At 38.3% G+C, this 15,723-nt stretch overlaps 1 protein-coding gene across 1 annotated transcript in view; it reads right to left on the reverse strand.

Moving 5' to 3' along the window:
* Window positions 1-13,464, reverse strand: part of MROH9 (maestro heat like repeat family member 9) — a 47,076-nt gene extending 33,612 nt beyond the window's left edge. The window contains exons 1-5 of the mRNA XM_040451647.1: window positions 13,395-13,464; window positions 13,165-13,265; window positions 9,697-9,832; window positions 3,553-3,677; window positions 1,171-1,320 (exon numbers count right to left, since the gene is read on the reverse strand). Of these exons, the coding sequence (XP_040307581.1) occupies window positions 1,171-1,320; window positions 3,553-3,677; window positions 9,697-9,832; window positions 13,165-13,265; window positions 13,395-13,464 (582 nt within the window). The remainder of the gene's footprint in view (window positions 1-1,170; window positions 1,321-3,552; window positions 3,678-9,696; window positions 9,833-13,164; window positions 13,266-13,394) is intronic.
* Window positions 13,465-15,723: the final 2,259 nt, after the last annotated feature.

The raw sequence follows: 15,723 nt of genomic DNA on the forward strand, positions 1-15,723 counted from the left end.
CTTAGAAGGTTCAGAGCTTTGCTGTCACCATCTCGAATATTGAAATAATTTTATTTTTGAGCTTGTGTTTTCGAAGTGAAGTCCCATGGGACCGTAGAGCATGCACGTGAGCCGGGAAGTTGGTGGCTGTGGCTCCCGTGTGCAGTCCCGTTCACATGCAACGTGCACAGTCTAAGTGTGCACAGACTTCCAGTGGACCCGAGATGTGTAGCAGTCAGTGGGAAATCACAGCGCGTACAAGATAAGCATTCATTGAAGCCTCAACCACTTAAATGGAAAATGATGACTCATCAATAAGCTGAAGGTAGAAGGCGTTCATAGAAAGTGTGAATGTCAGAAATGAAATACAAACAATCGAGTTAGTTTTGTGTATTGCTTCCACTCTTTTGGTGCGAATGAAAACATATTCGTGTATGAGCGGTCACTTGCATTATTTTCTTGAGTTAAACACTTCTGTGTTTTCACCTGTAAATGGCATGGCACGATGTAAAAATGGCTGGTAAAATTTGTGCTACTTTAAAATTTTAGTTTTTTTTTTTTAACTTAAAGACATTAAGTAGAAAATAAAAATGCTATGACAAATTGAGAGAAAGAGAGAGACCATGGAGGAAAGGGGGGAAAAACTTCATAGGACTGTATATATATTTTAGGTTTTCATTTAAATTCTAGTTAGTTAACATATAGCGTAATATTGGTTACAGGAGTAGAATTTAGTGACATATGATTGTATATTTAATGGCACTTTAAATAATAGCACATGTTTTGAACAGGAAGCCCCACGTTTATTTGCACTTGGCCCCACAAATCATATAGCCAGCCCTGCAGCAAGCTGAGGGTCCCTGAAAACTTTCCTTAGTGGCTACGCAGGAGATTTCAATTATATCTGCATTATTCTACAGTTATTAATGTATTTCTTTAAAAAAAACTGACACAAATGTGGCAAAATGTTATTATTTGGTATGATTGGCAAGTAAACATTCATGCCATTGTCTTCCACACTTTCCGTATGCTTGAAATATTTCACACACAAAAAACCCTCATTTGATCAAAGCGACATGTTGAACAATAACAAGAAATACATAGGAAAAGAAGTAGCATATAACAAAGGCAACGAGAGAATAAAGTTAGAGAAAAAACTCCGTGCCCCCTACTCATTGTCAAGTGTCTTACCATGGTGACCTTATGGGCATGATACTCCAGAGTCAGTTTCAGTATGGTTGATGCCTTGAATGCAGTTACACAATTAGGTGAAGACAGTGTCATCAGGAGACTCCACACAAAGTCAGTCAGCAAGGACGGCATTAAAGTTTGTCCTACACTCTGAAACCAAAAGGAGAGCCATGACCTCAGGGCTGACCAACAACAACATAAGAAAGACCGCTGAATTCTATCATCCTGGAGAAGCTCCAGGCCCAGGGGCCAGGTACCGCTACGTGGTTTTGGGGGGTCCTTAGGCATTTTTGCAGTTCTAGCCCTCTTCCTTCACTCAAAAATGTTAAAAGTCATATTTCACAAGTGTGGTGATATTGAGATGACTAGAATTCAAGTGGAATTGCATTTATTTTTTTTTTCTTCTGATTTTTAAAGCGGCTCAAATATTTTCATCTGGATAAGTCAGCTGTGGGGCCAGGCCAGGAAGAAATGAAAAACTATGAACCGCTTGCAAGAGGCTCAGAGGAGACTGCCCATCCACTCATTAGCCTAATCATGGCACTCAGGGTCCCGAGTCCAGGGCACTGGATGGAGGATGGAAAGAAGTAGAAGAACTTTCTAGTAAATTCTAATTTTTTTTAATGTTTATTTATTATTGAGAAAGAGAGAGACAGACAGAGCATGAGCAGGGGAGGAGCAGAGAGAGGGGGAGACACAGAATCCAAAGCAGGATCCAGGCTCCGAGCTGTCAGCACACAGCCCGATGCGGGGCTCGAACCCACGAACTGTGAGATCATGACCTGAGCTGAAGTCGGTCACTCAACCAACTGAGCCACCCAGGCGCCCCTCTAATAAATTCTAGATGCTTGGTTTCTTCATGTAAATGGATAACTTCATAGTCAACCAGGCTCGTGATTTTTGAGGTGTGGGGTGGGTGAGAATAAATGCTTGATTCTGGAAAAATGCACTATCATCTGTGTCTCCTTGGTGAAATGACTCAGTAATTCAAATTCAAATTTAAGGTGCATATTTAAGATATCTATGCAGTATTTTTGACTATGTTATGTAAGGTGTATCACTTCCACATCTCAGCTTCACACGATTCTATCCCCTCGGCCATGGGAGGAGAAGACACTGCTTCACGTATGTACTTTTTGCAGGAACCAAAAGACTCTCCCACTTCCAGAGATGAGCTAGCCTTGAAGGGCATCCCCAGCAACTGTGCTGAGCTGTTGGCTCCATGTGTGTGGCTAGAGGGCCAGGTATTAGACAGCCCAACCTAGGCTGCAGAGCTGGATGACCTCGCAAGTGTGTGGATAAGCCCACGTACCTTGAAGAAAGCGAGGGAGTATACAGAGCCCCATAGGTTTCCCCAAGGGTTGGGGTCAGTGTAAAAATTATTTACGCAGTACTGAGGTTTATCACTTCAACTTAAAATTTGTTTTAATAAGGTTTTTATTTTTTAGAGAGAGAGTACAAACAGGGGAGAGGAGCTGAGGGGGAAAGAGAGAGAGAGAGAGAAGGAGAAAGAGAATATTAAGCAGGGTCCACGCTCAGTGCGGAGCCCAATGTGGGGCTCGATCTCATGACTGTGAGATCATGACCTGAGCCCAAATTAAGAGTTGGATGCTTAACCAGTGGAACCACCCAGGGACCCCTAATAGGTGTTTTAAAACAAAACCTAAAGCAAGTTATTTTGATGTTTGCTGAGTAAATTATAATACTATTGAAAAGCCTGTTGATTGATGACTCCACTAACTTTGCTGAATAACTAGAGTTCCCCATCTTTAGTGACATATTTATTAATCAAACAAAAGAAATATAAAACTAGAAAATACCTCATGTGCATGCTATAAGGATTACATAAAAATAATATAAATTGCTATATTCAGGAATATTTGGCATCATTCTTACTCATAGAGATGCAAATCATGAAGGCAAACACTCTACATATTATTTACTCTGTGCTTCACTGAACTTTAAAAACATGGAAAATTTTATTAAAAATAGAAACTGTTGAAATCAGTTGCCACTAGGGACTCCTGGGTGGCTTAGTCGGCTAAGCATCCCACTTCCACTCAGGTCATGATCTCACTCCTGGTGGGTTCAAGCCCTGTGTCAGGCTCTGAGCTGTCTCCCAGTCTCTCTGCCCCTCCCCTGCTTACTCTCTGTCTCTCTCTCAAAAATAAATAAACATAAGAAGAAAGAAAGAAAGAAAGAAAGAAAGAAAGAAAGAAAGAAAGAAAGGGAAGGAGGAAGGAAGGAAGGAGGAAGGAAGGAAGGAAGGAAGGAAGGAAGGAAGGAAGGAAGGAAGGAAGGAAGGAAGGAGAAAGAAGTTGTCACTAAAAGTAATAATACACATGAAAGAAAAGCCATTGGATAAAGCGGGGGGTAAGTTACCTGGGCAATTTTAACTCTGTCTCGTTGCAAGACTTTGGGTACAAATTCTGTATCACAGGACGGAGACAGGAGGCAGTGATTTCCATGCTTCTCATACTTTGTAGATTTAGTTTTTTCAATGTCCTCTGTATTGAGAAAAAGAGTTTAAGGTTTTTGTTGATCATCAGTTCCTTCTATGACATTGCTGTTTCCAATTTCTCCTTCCTATCCTATTCTGGAGATATAAAGTGTTCTGAACATTTAACTCTCTGCTGACAGTTTGATCACATCAGATATTATGACAGCACAGACTCAGAGTCTACAAAGTGTTTAAGTGAGGCCTCTGTGAAATACGAATGAAAGACATAGATCATTTTAATAGGTTCAGCAGATATTGAATATATTTAGGCCATCAAATGCATCATTCAGCGCCCTGGAAAAGCTGTCGCTAAGGTGGAGGGTTTCTTGATAGGAGACCAGACTTGGAGGCATTTTGCAAAGAGCTGGGGAAGTCATATAGCAGGAAAGCCAGGAGCTCTCAGTGAAAGCTTCAGGTGCTGATGTCTTTAGTTCCAGAGAAGGTAACTTGTAACGATTTTTGTTTGTTTGTTAACAGCTCCATAGGGATATAATTGACATCCAGTTTGTCTAAAATGTACAGTTTGGTAAGTTTTTATATATGTATATTATATACTCACAAAAACATTACTGCAATAAAAAAAATAAACGAAAAATAAAAAAAAGACCCAATCATATCCATTGCCTCCACCACACCTACTCCCCTGTACCCACCCCTGATCCAAAGACATCCACGGTTCTGCTTTCCGTCATTCGCTTTCTGTCAAGTGTGTACTTTCTGATCTTAGATAAGTAGATTCATATAGGATGTACTCTTCTGTTGTGTCGCATGTTGCCCTCAGTGAAATTGTTTTGTGATTTACCCAAGTGGTTATAGGTATAGGTATAGGTATAGGTTATCATTCCCGTTTTACTGATGAATACTATTCCATCGTCTGCTTACCCATTTGCCTATTGATGGACATTTGGGTTGTTTCCAGGGTTTTGGCTTTTCCAAATAAAGGTGCTGTCAACATTTGTGTACATGTTTTGCTCTGGGTATCTGCTTTCATTTCTCTTAGCTAAATCCCAAGTTATGGAATGACTGGGTCATTTGGTCGATGTGTGTTTATCTTTTTAGGATCAACGGCCAAATTGTTTGCCAAAGTTGTCGTACCATGTCACGCTCCCTCTGGCAACGTGAGAGTCCCAGCTGCTTCACATCTTTAATAACATATGGTATGGTCAGAGTTTCCATTTGAGACATCCTAATGAATATGTAGTGGGATCTCGGGCAGTTTTTAAGCTACACGTCTTTTATGACCAAATATTGAACATCTTTTGATGTGTGTCTTTGCCATCTGTGTCTCTTCGGGGAAATGACTCAGTAATTCAAATTCAAATTTACCATTTTTTAATTTGGTTGTCTGTTTTCTTACAGAGTTTGGAGTGTTCATTTTTAAATTCTGGGTGTGAGCCTTTTGTCAGATATGTAACTTGCAAATATTTTCTCCCAGTCTGTGGCTTATCTGTTCTCTTAGCAGTGTCTTTCAAAGAGCAGAAATATTTAATTTTTCACTTTTAAAATGTATAGGTCATGCTTTTGGTGTTGTGTTTAAGACATCTTTGCCTAACTCAAGGTACAAGGACTTCTTGTTTCATAGTTTTAACTATGGGTCCATAGTTATGGACCCATATGGGTCCATTTTGAATTAACTTTTGCATTACATATAAGATATAGATCAAAGTTCTTTTCTTTTGCATAGATACATAACCAATTTTTCAACACCATTTATCGATGTTTACTCTTTCTCCATTGAATTGCCTTTGACTCTTTATCAAAAATCATTTGACCATATATGTGCGGATCTATTTAAAAACGTTTGCACTTATGTTCTTGAGGAACGTCGGTCTGTAGTTTTTTGTTTTGTTTTTGTTTTTGTTGTCATGTCTTTATGTGGTTTTGGTATCAGAATGTTGCTGGCCTCCTTGAATGATTTGGCATGTTTCCTCATTCTCACATTTCTGGAAGAATTTGGGTAGGATTGGAATACTTTCTACCTTTAAGTGTTTGCTAGAACATTACAGTCTGGCATTTTCTTTGTAGGTATTTTTTCATTTAGTTCAAAATGCTTTCAATTTCTACTTTTATTTCTTTTTTTTGACTCATGGGTTACTTAGAAGTGGATTACCTGGTTTCCGAATATTTTGAATTTTCCAGGTATCTTTCTAGTTTTATTTCTAGGTTAATTCCATTTTGGTCAGAGAATACATTTTGGACGAATTAAAGACTTTATACTTTCTTAAGATTTGATTCATGGCTTGAATGTGGTCTATTTTGGTAAGTTTTCTGTTTTTCCCTTGAGGAGAATGTTCGTTTTTCCATTATTGGTGGAGTGTTCTCTATATATTAATTAGGTCAAGTTGGTTCAAGTCTATATCCTTAAAAATTTTCTGTGTGATTATGAATTATTGAGAAAGAGATACTGAATTCTCTGACTATAATTGTACATCTGCTCCTTGTAGTTCTATCCTTTTTTAAAAAATTATTTTTAGAGAGAGCATGTGCACAAGCGAGTGGGGGCAGAGGGAGAGGAAGGGAAAGTGTCTCAAGCAGGCTCCCTGCTCTGCGTGGAGAGTGTTGCGGGGCTCAATCTCATGACCCTGAGGTGGTGACCTGAGCTGAAATCAAGAGTCAGATGCTTAACCGACTGAGCCACCCAGGCGCCCCCTAGCTCTATCCATTTTTGTTTAATGTATTTTAATTTTTATAATTTTTTTATTTTAGGGACATACATGTTTAGCATTGTTGTCTTATTAATTAATTGACCCCTTTATCATTATGAAATGATCCTCTTTTTCCCTGGAAGCATTCTTTGCTCTGAAATATATATTTTTTGATATTGATTCAGCCACTCTAATTTCTTTTTGACTAGTGTTACTGTGTTATCTTCCAACTTTTAACTTTTATTCTATTTATGGCTTTGCATTTAAACTGGGTTTCTCATAGGGCAGCATATAGTTGAGCCTTGCTTTTTATCCAATCTGTTAATCTCTACCTTTTCACTGGAGGTGTTCAGAATATTTACATTTAATCTAGATGGCTTTAAGTCTTCACTATTTGTTTTCTATTTTTCCCATCTGTTCTTTCTATTTTTCCTCTTTTTTGTCTTCTTTTAAAGTAGTTTTTAAAACATTACATCTCAATTTGGCTTACTATATATATATATATGTGTGTGTGTATATATATATATATATATATATATATATATGTACCTCTTGGCTATATTATTTAGGAGGCTGCTTTAAGGTTTATATTACACATCTTTAACTTATCACAGTTTACTTGTTAAGTGACATGTCACACTGTTTGCAGGAACCTTAAAAAGTAATCCTACTTCCTCTTTCAAGCCTCTATTGTTGTCATATAGCTTTTACATTATTATTTTTTGCCTTGAACAGTTGATTATCATTTTAAAAGATTAAATAATGAGAAGGGGCGCCTGGGTGGCTCAGTCAGTTAAGCATCTGACTTTAGCTCAGATCATGAACTCACAGTTCATGAGTTCGAACCCCATGTCGGGCTCTGTACTGACAGCTCAGAGCCTGGAGCCTGATTCGGATTCTGTGTCTCCCTCACTCTCTGCCCCTCTTCCCACTCACGCTCTGTCTCTCTCTGTCTCTCTCTCTCTCTCTCAACTAAATAAACATTAAAAAAATTTTTTTTAAATAATGAGGACAGAATATTTACCTACGTAGTTGCAACACATTACTCTTCATTCCTTTATGCGGATCTAGATTTTCACCAGGATGTTTTTCCTTGAAGGATTTCCTTTAATATTTCTTTTATTGCAGATCTGCTGGCAATGAATTCTAGCAGCTCTTGTATATCTAAACATGTCTTTATTTCACTTTTGTTTTTAATTTTTTTTTCAACGTTTATTTATTTTTGGGGGGACAGAGAGAGACAGAGCATGAACGGGGGAGGGGCAGAGAGAGAGGGAGACACAGAATCGGAAACAGGCTCCAGGCTCTGAGCCATCAGCCCAGAGCCTGACGCGGGGCTCGAACTCACGGACCGCGAGATCGTGACCTGGCTGAAGTCGGACGCTTAACCGACTGCGCCACCCAGGCGCCCCTTCACTTTTGTTTTTAAAAGAATTTTTGCTGGCTAAAGAATTCTAGATTGCCTTTTTTCCCCCCTGTACATTGAGAGGCTGCTCCATTATTTATGGCTTTTACTGATAAGAAATTTACTGTCATATTTACTTTTGTTCCTGTGAATGAAATGTGTCTTATTTTCTCTGGCCCTCTTGAAAATTACACTGTTAATTTTTGCCAGAGTGTTCTTCACCTCAGATATTATGCTTTTAATCTCCAGACGTCCAATTGAGGTCTTTTAGAAATTTTTCTATGTCTCTACTTAACATGTTCATCTTTTTCTTGGACTCTTTAAATAATTGGAATATATTATAACAATTGTTTTAACGTCCCTTTCTACGAATTATAATGTATAAATATATATATGTATATATGTATATATATTATATGTATATATTATACATTTATATATATATAAATATATAATATCATCTGAGTTATTTCTGGGTCAGTTTTGATTCATTTCTCTCCTCATTATGTGCTGTGGTCTGATTCTTTGCAAGTGTAATAATTGTTATTGGACACTGTGAATTTTAACTTGTTGGCTGCTGGAATATTGGTATTCCTAGGAGTAGGTTTGAGCTTCATTCTGATTAACATTTAAAGTATTTGGAGATAACCTGATCTTTTTAGATCTTATTTTTAAGGTCTGTTAAGTGGCACTAAAACAATTTAGTCTAGAGATCGTCTTTTCCTTCTAATGAAACAAAACCCTTTGAGTACTCTTCCTCATTACTTGTGCATTATGAAGTTTTAAATGTTGGCTTATCGTCATAGGCACTATTCCCAGCCTTTGCGAGTTCATTGGATTTTTCTCCCTAAACATTCTCCCCTGGCCTCAGGTAGTTTCCTTCACATTCGTATTCTTTTTTGTTATTGTTCTTGTTAAGTTTATTTACTTCTTTTGAGAGAGTAAGCATGAGTGGGGGAGGGGCAGAAAGAGGTGGGGGAGAGAGAGAGAGAGAGAGAGAGAGAGAGAGAGAGAATACCAAGCAGGCTCTGTGTTGTCAGTGTGGAGCCTGACACAGGGCTCAAAGCCACGAACTATGAGATCATGACCTGAGCAGAAATCAACTAACTGAGCCACCCATGCATCCTCTCACATGTGTGTTCTGACCACTACATACCTGAATAAGGAGAACCCTGTGCAAATCTCTGGAGCTCTTTGTGCACTCCTCTCTGGCCCTCAGACCTGTGAGCTCTAGCTATCATGACGTCTCTGGATCCCTAATTCTGTCTCTTCTTGGTGACACCATTGGGTTGCAGTCTACAAACTTACTTTAGGTGGTAAGCTCAAGCAACTGTAGACCCCACCTCATTTTGTTTATTTGTTTCCCTCTCTCATAAATCATTGTCCTTTGTTATCTGGTGTTCAATGCCTTACACACAATTATATATATATATATATATATATATATATATATATGTATGTTTATATTTATACATTTAGTCATGTATTACAGGAGGGTAAATCTTTTCTCTAAGTTATTTGGAAATAGTATGATACTTCCAGGACTTGCTTTTATGCTTTGTTAGGCAGGCCACAGCAGCATTTACTGCTGGTGGCTAATTTTCCCCCACCCCTGAAGCAAGAATCTGAATATTCCATTTGATGCCCCATTAGAGGGGGAAAATATACCTCCTTTTTTAAAAAGTCCCATTGGTACCATTTCTTCTCTTTCTCCTCTTCTTCCCCACAGCATTCCTGTCCCCAGCATTAACACCCAACACTAATCCAAGTATAGTACTTTATAGATCTTGAAGGACCATGATTGGCATATCTTGATCATTCTAAAAAGATTATGAAAGGCACGTTAGAAAGTGGAGCTATAGATGTTGGGGCAGGCTTTAGAAATCTACAGACATAGAGCCTTCTTGGGACCCACAAGGAGAACAGTTAGGGACAATTTGTAGTACTCCTTAGAAGAGATGGTAAATCATTCTTACCGTTCTGACACTTTGCAATGCAGAGGAGGTGATGCATGCCCAAGGATGCTTGTTGTGTGATTGAGACGTCATTATGGCAACACAGAAGAGACAGTTCTGCTGCCAGGACACCCAGACATGGAGCGTCAACACTTGCCTAATGGGAAGAAACAAGGGAGAAAAATGCATTTTCTGTGCCTAGTCAACATCAAACGTCGGTATCGGATCCTCTAATATCTATATCGGACTAGGGTTAGAGGATGAGCTTCCAAATTTACCAAACCTATGTTCAAATCTGTTACTACCTCAGTTTCCTCCTCTGTGAAATGTAGATAACAAATGCTTCCTTATAATAGTTATCGTGGGGACTATTTACAACGAAAAAGCAAGTTCTTAGCAAAGTGTTTGGAAATAATGGGAACTCAACTAATGTTAGTTTCTATTCTGTAAATCAGGTAGCAGCACATTCCAGGATATTGGGGCAGAGGGAGGATATCCAAAAACTGTCATGTGCTCTTGTCTATGTATGACACACTTCAGATGCCTCTGTAAGCCACTGGAGAAATGTGACTTTTCCTCCTGGAGTTGTTCTGATTCTTCCCAAAGAAAATCATTTTCTAAAAATTCAGAGCATTTACTTTTGATGTCAAAGCTACTATCACAACTTTATGTATTTCTTCCTACAACGTCCTGTGACACAGGCTGTTCAAATAGTTAGATTTTCTTCTTGATTGACTAATCAAGAGGAAAGGAGAGGTGGAAGGGACATTCTGGTTTTGTGAAGGTTTGAGTACCATTACCAATTATTTTTTAAACAAAGGGGGCTCTGTTCACATGTAGGTTTGGTAAACTAGTAGGCCTTCTTGTTTCTAAGACAGGTGATTATTTTTCTTAAATAGATGTTTCGAGGATTAGAGCAAATTTTGGTGGTAAAAGTTAGAACCAAGTCAACCCTCTGGGAGGATCCCACAGCCTGTTTCTCTTTCTTTCTACTTCTCTCATGTCTGCTTAGCCCTGCCTCTCATGTTGCTTGACCCACCCCTTTCTCTCAATCTTAAACACACACACACACACACACACACACACACACACACACACACACACAGAGTCATTTCTAAAGAGGAATGTGAAGTGAACTGGGTCATGGGTCAAGGGCATAACTGAACAAGGATACTGGGAACGGTGGTCTCAGCAGAAGAAGGAGAGATAATCCTTTACTTCTGTGGATTCTTTGTAAGGCTGGCCTTGGGGTCCCTCTACTCTAGGAGTCCTATGAGTTAGGAGAATCTAGAAGCAGACAGTACAGACATTACTCTGGACTCTAGGGAGACATGTTTTCCTTTCCTGGGTGCTCTTTTCTTTGGAATTGCAGCCCAGGTTTCTTTTTCCATCTAATGGCAAAATTTTAAGAACCACCATCACACTGTGGGACTGAGTGGTACTTCTCTATCGGGCCTGATGGGGGAGTAGTCCTCTCAGCTTAGTTCACAGAAGTTGGGAACCATTTACAAGGGATTGCCCCTAAAGTCTTATTTGCCTCAAATGGCTTTTCTGATTATGCCTCCTCAAGAACTTGTGGATGTGCAATTACCAGGTGTTTTTGTAAATGAAGCTATCAGTGGTCTATCTATTCTGTTTGCCAGGTTGGGTCTGTCTAATTTCTGTCTCTATTGTAGGTGTGGCTGTTTCTAGATTGCATGGCACGTTTGAGGAGGATGGGGAACATGACAGGAGAAAGGCTCTGCACTGTGGAGCACACTGATTATGCCCTTCAGAAGTGTACCAACAACAGCTACACTCTCTCCAACACAAGACTTTGGGAACTTCCAATACAATATGGCCCTGCTTTTATAGAAAATCTATCCAAGTGTTGAAAGGAAAATAAGCATTTAGATCTGGAGAAAAAAAAAAAAAAAACAACTTCTCAGAATCCATCCCTAAGCTGGAGTATTTCTGCGCACTTTTCTGACCCTTTCTTACTGGATTCCTTCTTTGTAGATGTGGCCTCTCCAGTTCCTTGTCTTAACGATAATGGTAGTTTAGGTACTAAATTCCAGAGGCAACCACTCCTAAGTGTTTTTAGCTGCTTCTTCTGGAGGTCACCCTTTTATCTCTAAATAATGGACTCCCATTTCTGTTCTAATATCAGTTTGGGACATTGCCTATCTATTCCTGCTGTGATAAATTAGGGGTTATCACATCTTTCTGTTTTACCACCATCCTGTCTATATAGCATGTTACTCATTATGGCACATTACTATTTGTAGTCCTTCCCTTTTCTGTTTTCATAATATGGCAGTACTTTTATTTCTTGTTTCATAGTATACAAATACCTTGTTGATCTTCTGCTTTATAGAGTAAGTGTTTTGGAGCCCTTGTATTTCCCTTCAACTTTTTTCTACCATGTCTTCTACTTTCTTACTACTTTTGCCTGTACTTTATCGTGCATTTATTTATTGTGGCAAAAAATATACATAACCCACAATTTACCATTTTAACCCTTTTAAAGTACCCAATTCAGTAGCATAAATCACATTCACAATGTGGAACAACCACCACCTCTCTCTGGCTCTAAATCTTTTTCATCACCTCAAGTGAAAACCGCTAACCAGTCAGTCTTTATTCTTTGGTAACCACAGTCCCTGTCAACCACAAAGCTGATTTCTGTCTCTGTGGATTTGCCTATTCTGCCATTTCATGTAAATTTCATAGAACATGTAGGCTTTTAGGTCTAATTTCTTTCACTTACTGTAATGTTTTCCAGTTTTATTAATGTTGCAGTATACATCCGACCTCATTTCTCTTTTTGGCGGAGTAATATTCCATTGTATGAATATACCACATTTTATTTGTCCATTCACTTTGTTGATGGACATTTAGGTTGTTTTCACGTCTTGGCTATTGCGAATTATGCTGCAATGAACATTTGTGTAAAAGTTTTTGTTTGACCAGCTCTTTCAAATTCTTTTGGGTATATACCTAGGATTGCTGGGTCATATGGTAATTGTGTATTTAACTTGTTGAAGAACCACTAAACTCTTCCCTGCATTTTTGCTTTTGCATTGTTAAGTTTATAGCATTTGATGGGATTCGATAACTTATTTGAGTTTTCTGTGATTGATCCTAAAAGCTGAAAATCAATAATGTGGTCTTATTATTATGATTAAGTAAAATTGTTTAATGCATAGGCCATTTTTACTTTAATTATATTTTCTTTTGGCATATAAATATGTTTTCTCTACTCTTTTCAAGGCTAAATTCTCACCTGTGACCTGAATTGACTCTTTATTTTGATAATCATGTTTCTCTCTTTATTTATCTTGGGCTGACTCTGGTATTGGGAGGGGTTAATCCAAATGTCTGACAAATCTTGGTTATCTAGTCATACTTACAAATGCAATGCTTCTTGGCAGAATTTATGTATGTGAGCAAGGCTCATCAACAGGTGGGCTTTGCTTTAGAGTGGTTAGGTGGGGACGCTGGGGTTACACTGAAATATTTCTGAACAATCAGGATAATTTTCTCAGGGGATTTTCTAGCGATTTTGAGGAAGAAGTCCTCAAATTTTATCTGCCAGTGGACCCAGGTCCCTGTGGAATATAGTACATGTTTAAAGGGGGATGGAAGGCAATAGAGTCTTCTGTATAAACTTTCAGTGAATCATTTCAGTTAATGCATGTATTTTCAACCCTGCTTTGCCTCTCACCCTTCATCATTACTTGGACCTCCAAGCTCCAGCTTCTCCAGAGTTGCATAGGGCAAACTGCTTCCTAAAAAGCTGTACCCCATCCTAATGTTCACGTGCACCTGTCTTTCAGCTTCCTTTGTGAGGCTTTGTCAGTTACCATTTTCTATCTTTTCTATCATCCTGTTGACATCTAGCCCACCTAAAACTTTTTACTAATTTGACAAATTTCATCACTTCCGTTTTGTGAGGACTTTAGAGGGAGAGGAGAGAAAGGCATGCAGATAATCTGTTAGCTTTGACTGGAAATCCTCCACTCATCTTTTATTTATTTATTTATTTTAAAATTTAATTCCAGGTAGCTAATATACAGGGTTGGTTATATTACTTTCAGGTGTACAATGTGATTCAACACTTCCATACATTACCCGGTGTTCATCATCACAAGTGCACTCCTTAATCTCCATCACCTATTTAATCCATGCCTCTCCCCACTTCCCCTTCGGTAACCATCAGTTCATTCTCTACAGTTAAGAGTCTGTTTCTTAGTTTGTCTCTCTCTCTCTCTTTTTCCCTTTGCCCATTTGTTTTGTTTCTTAAATTCCACATATGATTAAAGTCATATGGTATTTGTCCTTCTCTGACTTCTTCTATTTAGTCTTATACTCTCTAGCTCCATCTGTGTCATGGCAAACAGCGTGATTTCATTCTTTTTATGGCTCAGCAATGTTTCATTGTGTGTGTGTGTGTGTGTGTGTGTGTGTGTGTGTAGATACCACTTCTTTATCCATTCATCAGTCGATGGACATTTAGGCTGCTTCCATATCTTGGCTATGTAAATAATGCTGCTATAAACATAGGGGTGCATGTATCTCTTTGAATTAGTGTTTTTGTATTCTTTGGGTAAATACCTAGTAGTGCAATTTCTGGATCACAGAGCAGTTCTGTTTTTAACTTTTTGAGGAATCTCCATTCTGTTTTCCACAGTGGTTGCACCAGTTCACATTCCCACCAACAGTGCCAGAGGGTTCCTTCTCCTCCACATCCTTGCCAACATGTGTTGTTTCTTATGTTTTTGATTTAGCCATTCTGAGATGTTGGAGGCGATATCTCATTGTATGAATTTACATTTCACTGATGGTAAGTGATGATGAGCATATTTTCATATGTCTGTTGGCCATCTGGAGGTCTCCTTTGGAGAAATGTCTATTTATGTCTTCTGCTCATCTTTAATTGGATTATTTGTTTTTTGGGTGTTGAGTTTTATAAGCTCTTTGTATTTTGGATACTAACTCTTTATCAGATATGTCATTTGCAAATATCTTCTCCCATTCAGTAAGTTGTTATTGTGCATGGTGTAAGAAGGGGTCAGTTTCATTTTTTGCATGTAGCTGTCCAGTTTTTCCAATACCACTTATTAAAGATACTGTTTTTTCCCCCACTCAATATTTTTTCCCGCTTTCTTGAAGATTAATTGACCATGTAAATGTGGGTTTATTTCTGGGTTTTGTATTCTGTTCTATTGATATATGTGTCTGTTTTTGTGCCAGTACCATAATGTTTTGATTACTACCGCTTTGTAATATAAGTTGAAGCCCAACATTGTGATCCCTCCAGCTTTGTTTTTCTCTTTCAAGATTGCTTTGGCCATTTGGGGTCTTTTGTGCTTCCATACAAATTTTAAGATTCTTTGTTCTAGTTCTGTGAAAAATGCTGGTGGTATTTTGATAGGGATTGCATTAAATCTGTAGATTTCTTTGGGTAGTGTAGACATTTTAAAAATACTTGTTCTTCCAACCCACGAACATGGAATGTCTTTCCGTTTCTTTGTGTCGTCTTCAATTTCTTTCATCAGTGTTCTATAGTTTTCAGAGTACAGGTCTTTCACCTCTTTGGTTAGGTTTATTCCTAGGTATCTTATTATTTTTGGTGCAATTGTAAGTGGGATTGTTAATTTCTCTTTCTGCTGCTTCATTATAGGTGTGTAGAAATGCAAATAGATTTCTGGGCATTGATTTTTTTTTATTTTTTTTCAATATATGAAGTTTATTGTCAAATTGGTTTCCATACAACATCTGGGTATTGATTTTGTATCCCCTGACTTCACTGAACTTGTGGATCACTTGTAGCAGTTTTTTGGTAGAGTTTTTAGGTTTTCTCTACACAGTAGCATGTCATCTGCAAGTAGTGAAAAGTTCACTTCTTCCTCATCATTTTGGATGCCTTTTATTTCTTTCTGTTGTCTGGTTGCTGTGGGTAGGACTTACTTCCAGTACTGTGTTGAATAAAAGTGGTGAGAATGGACTTCTTCCTGAACTTAAAGGAAAAGCTCTCGGTTTTTCTGCCATTAAAGATGTTAGCTG

The sequence above is a fragment of the Herpailurus yagouaroundi genome, unplaced genomic scaffold (genome assembly GCF_014898765.1).
Source record: "Herpailurus yagouaroundi ecotype Mexico unplaced genomic scaffold, PumYag 205, whole genome shotgun sequence".
Classification (NCBI taxonomy): domain Eukaryota; kingdom Metazoa; phylum Chordata; class Mammalia; order Carnivora; family Felidae; genus Herpailurus; species Herpailurus yagouaroundi.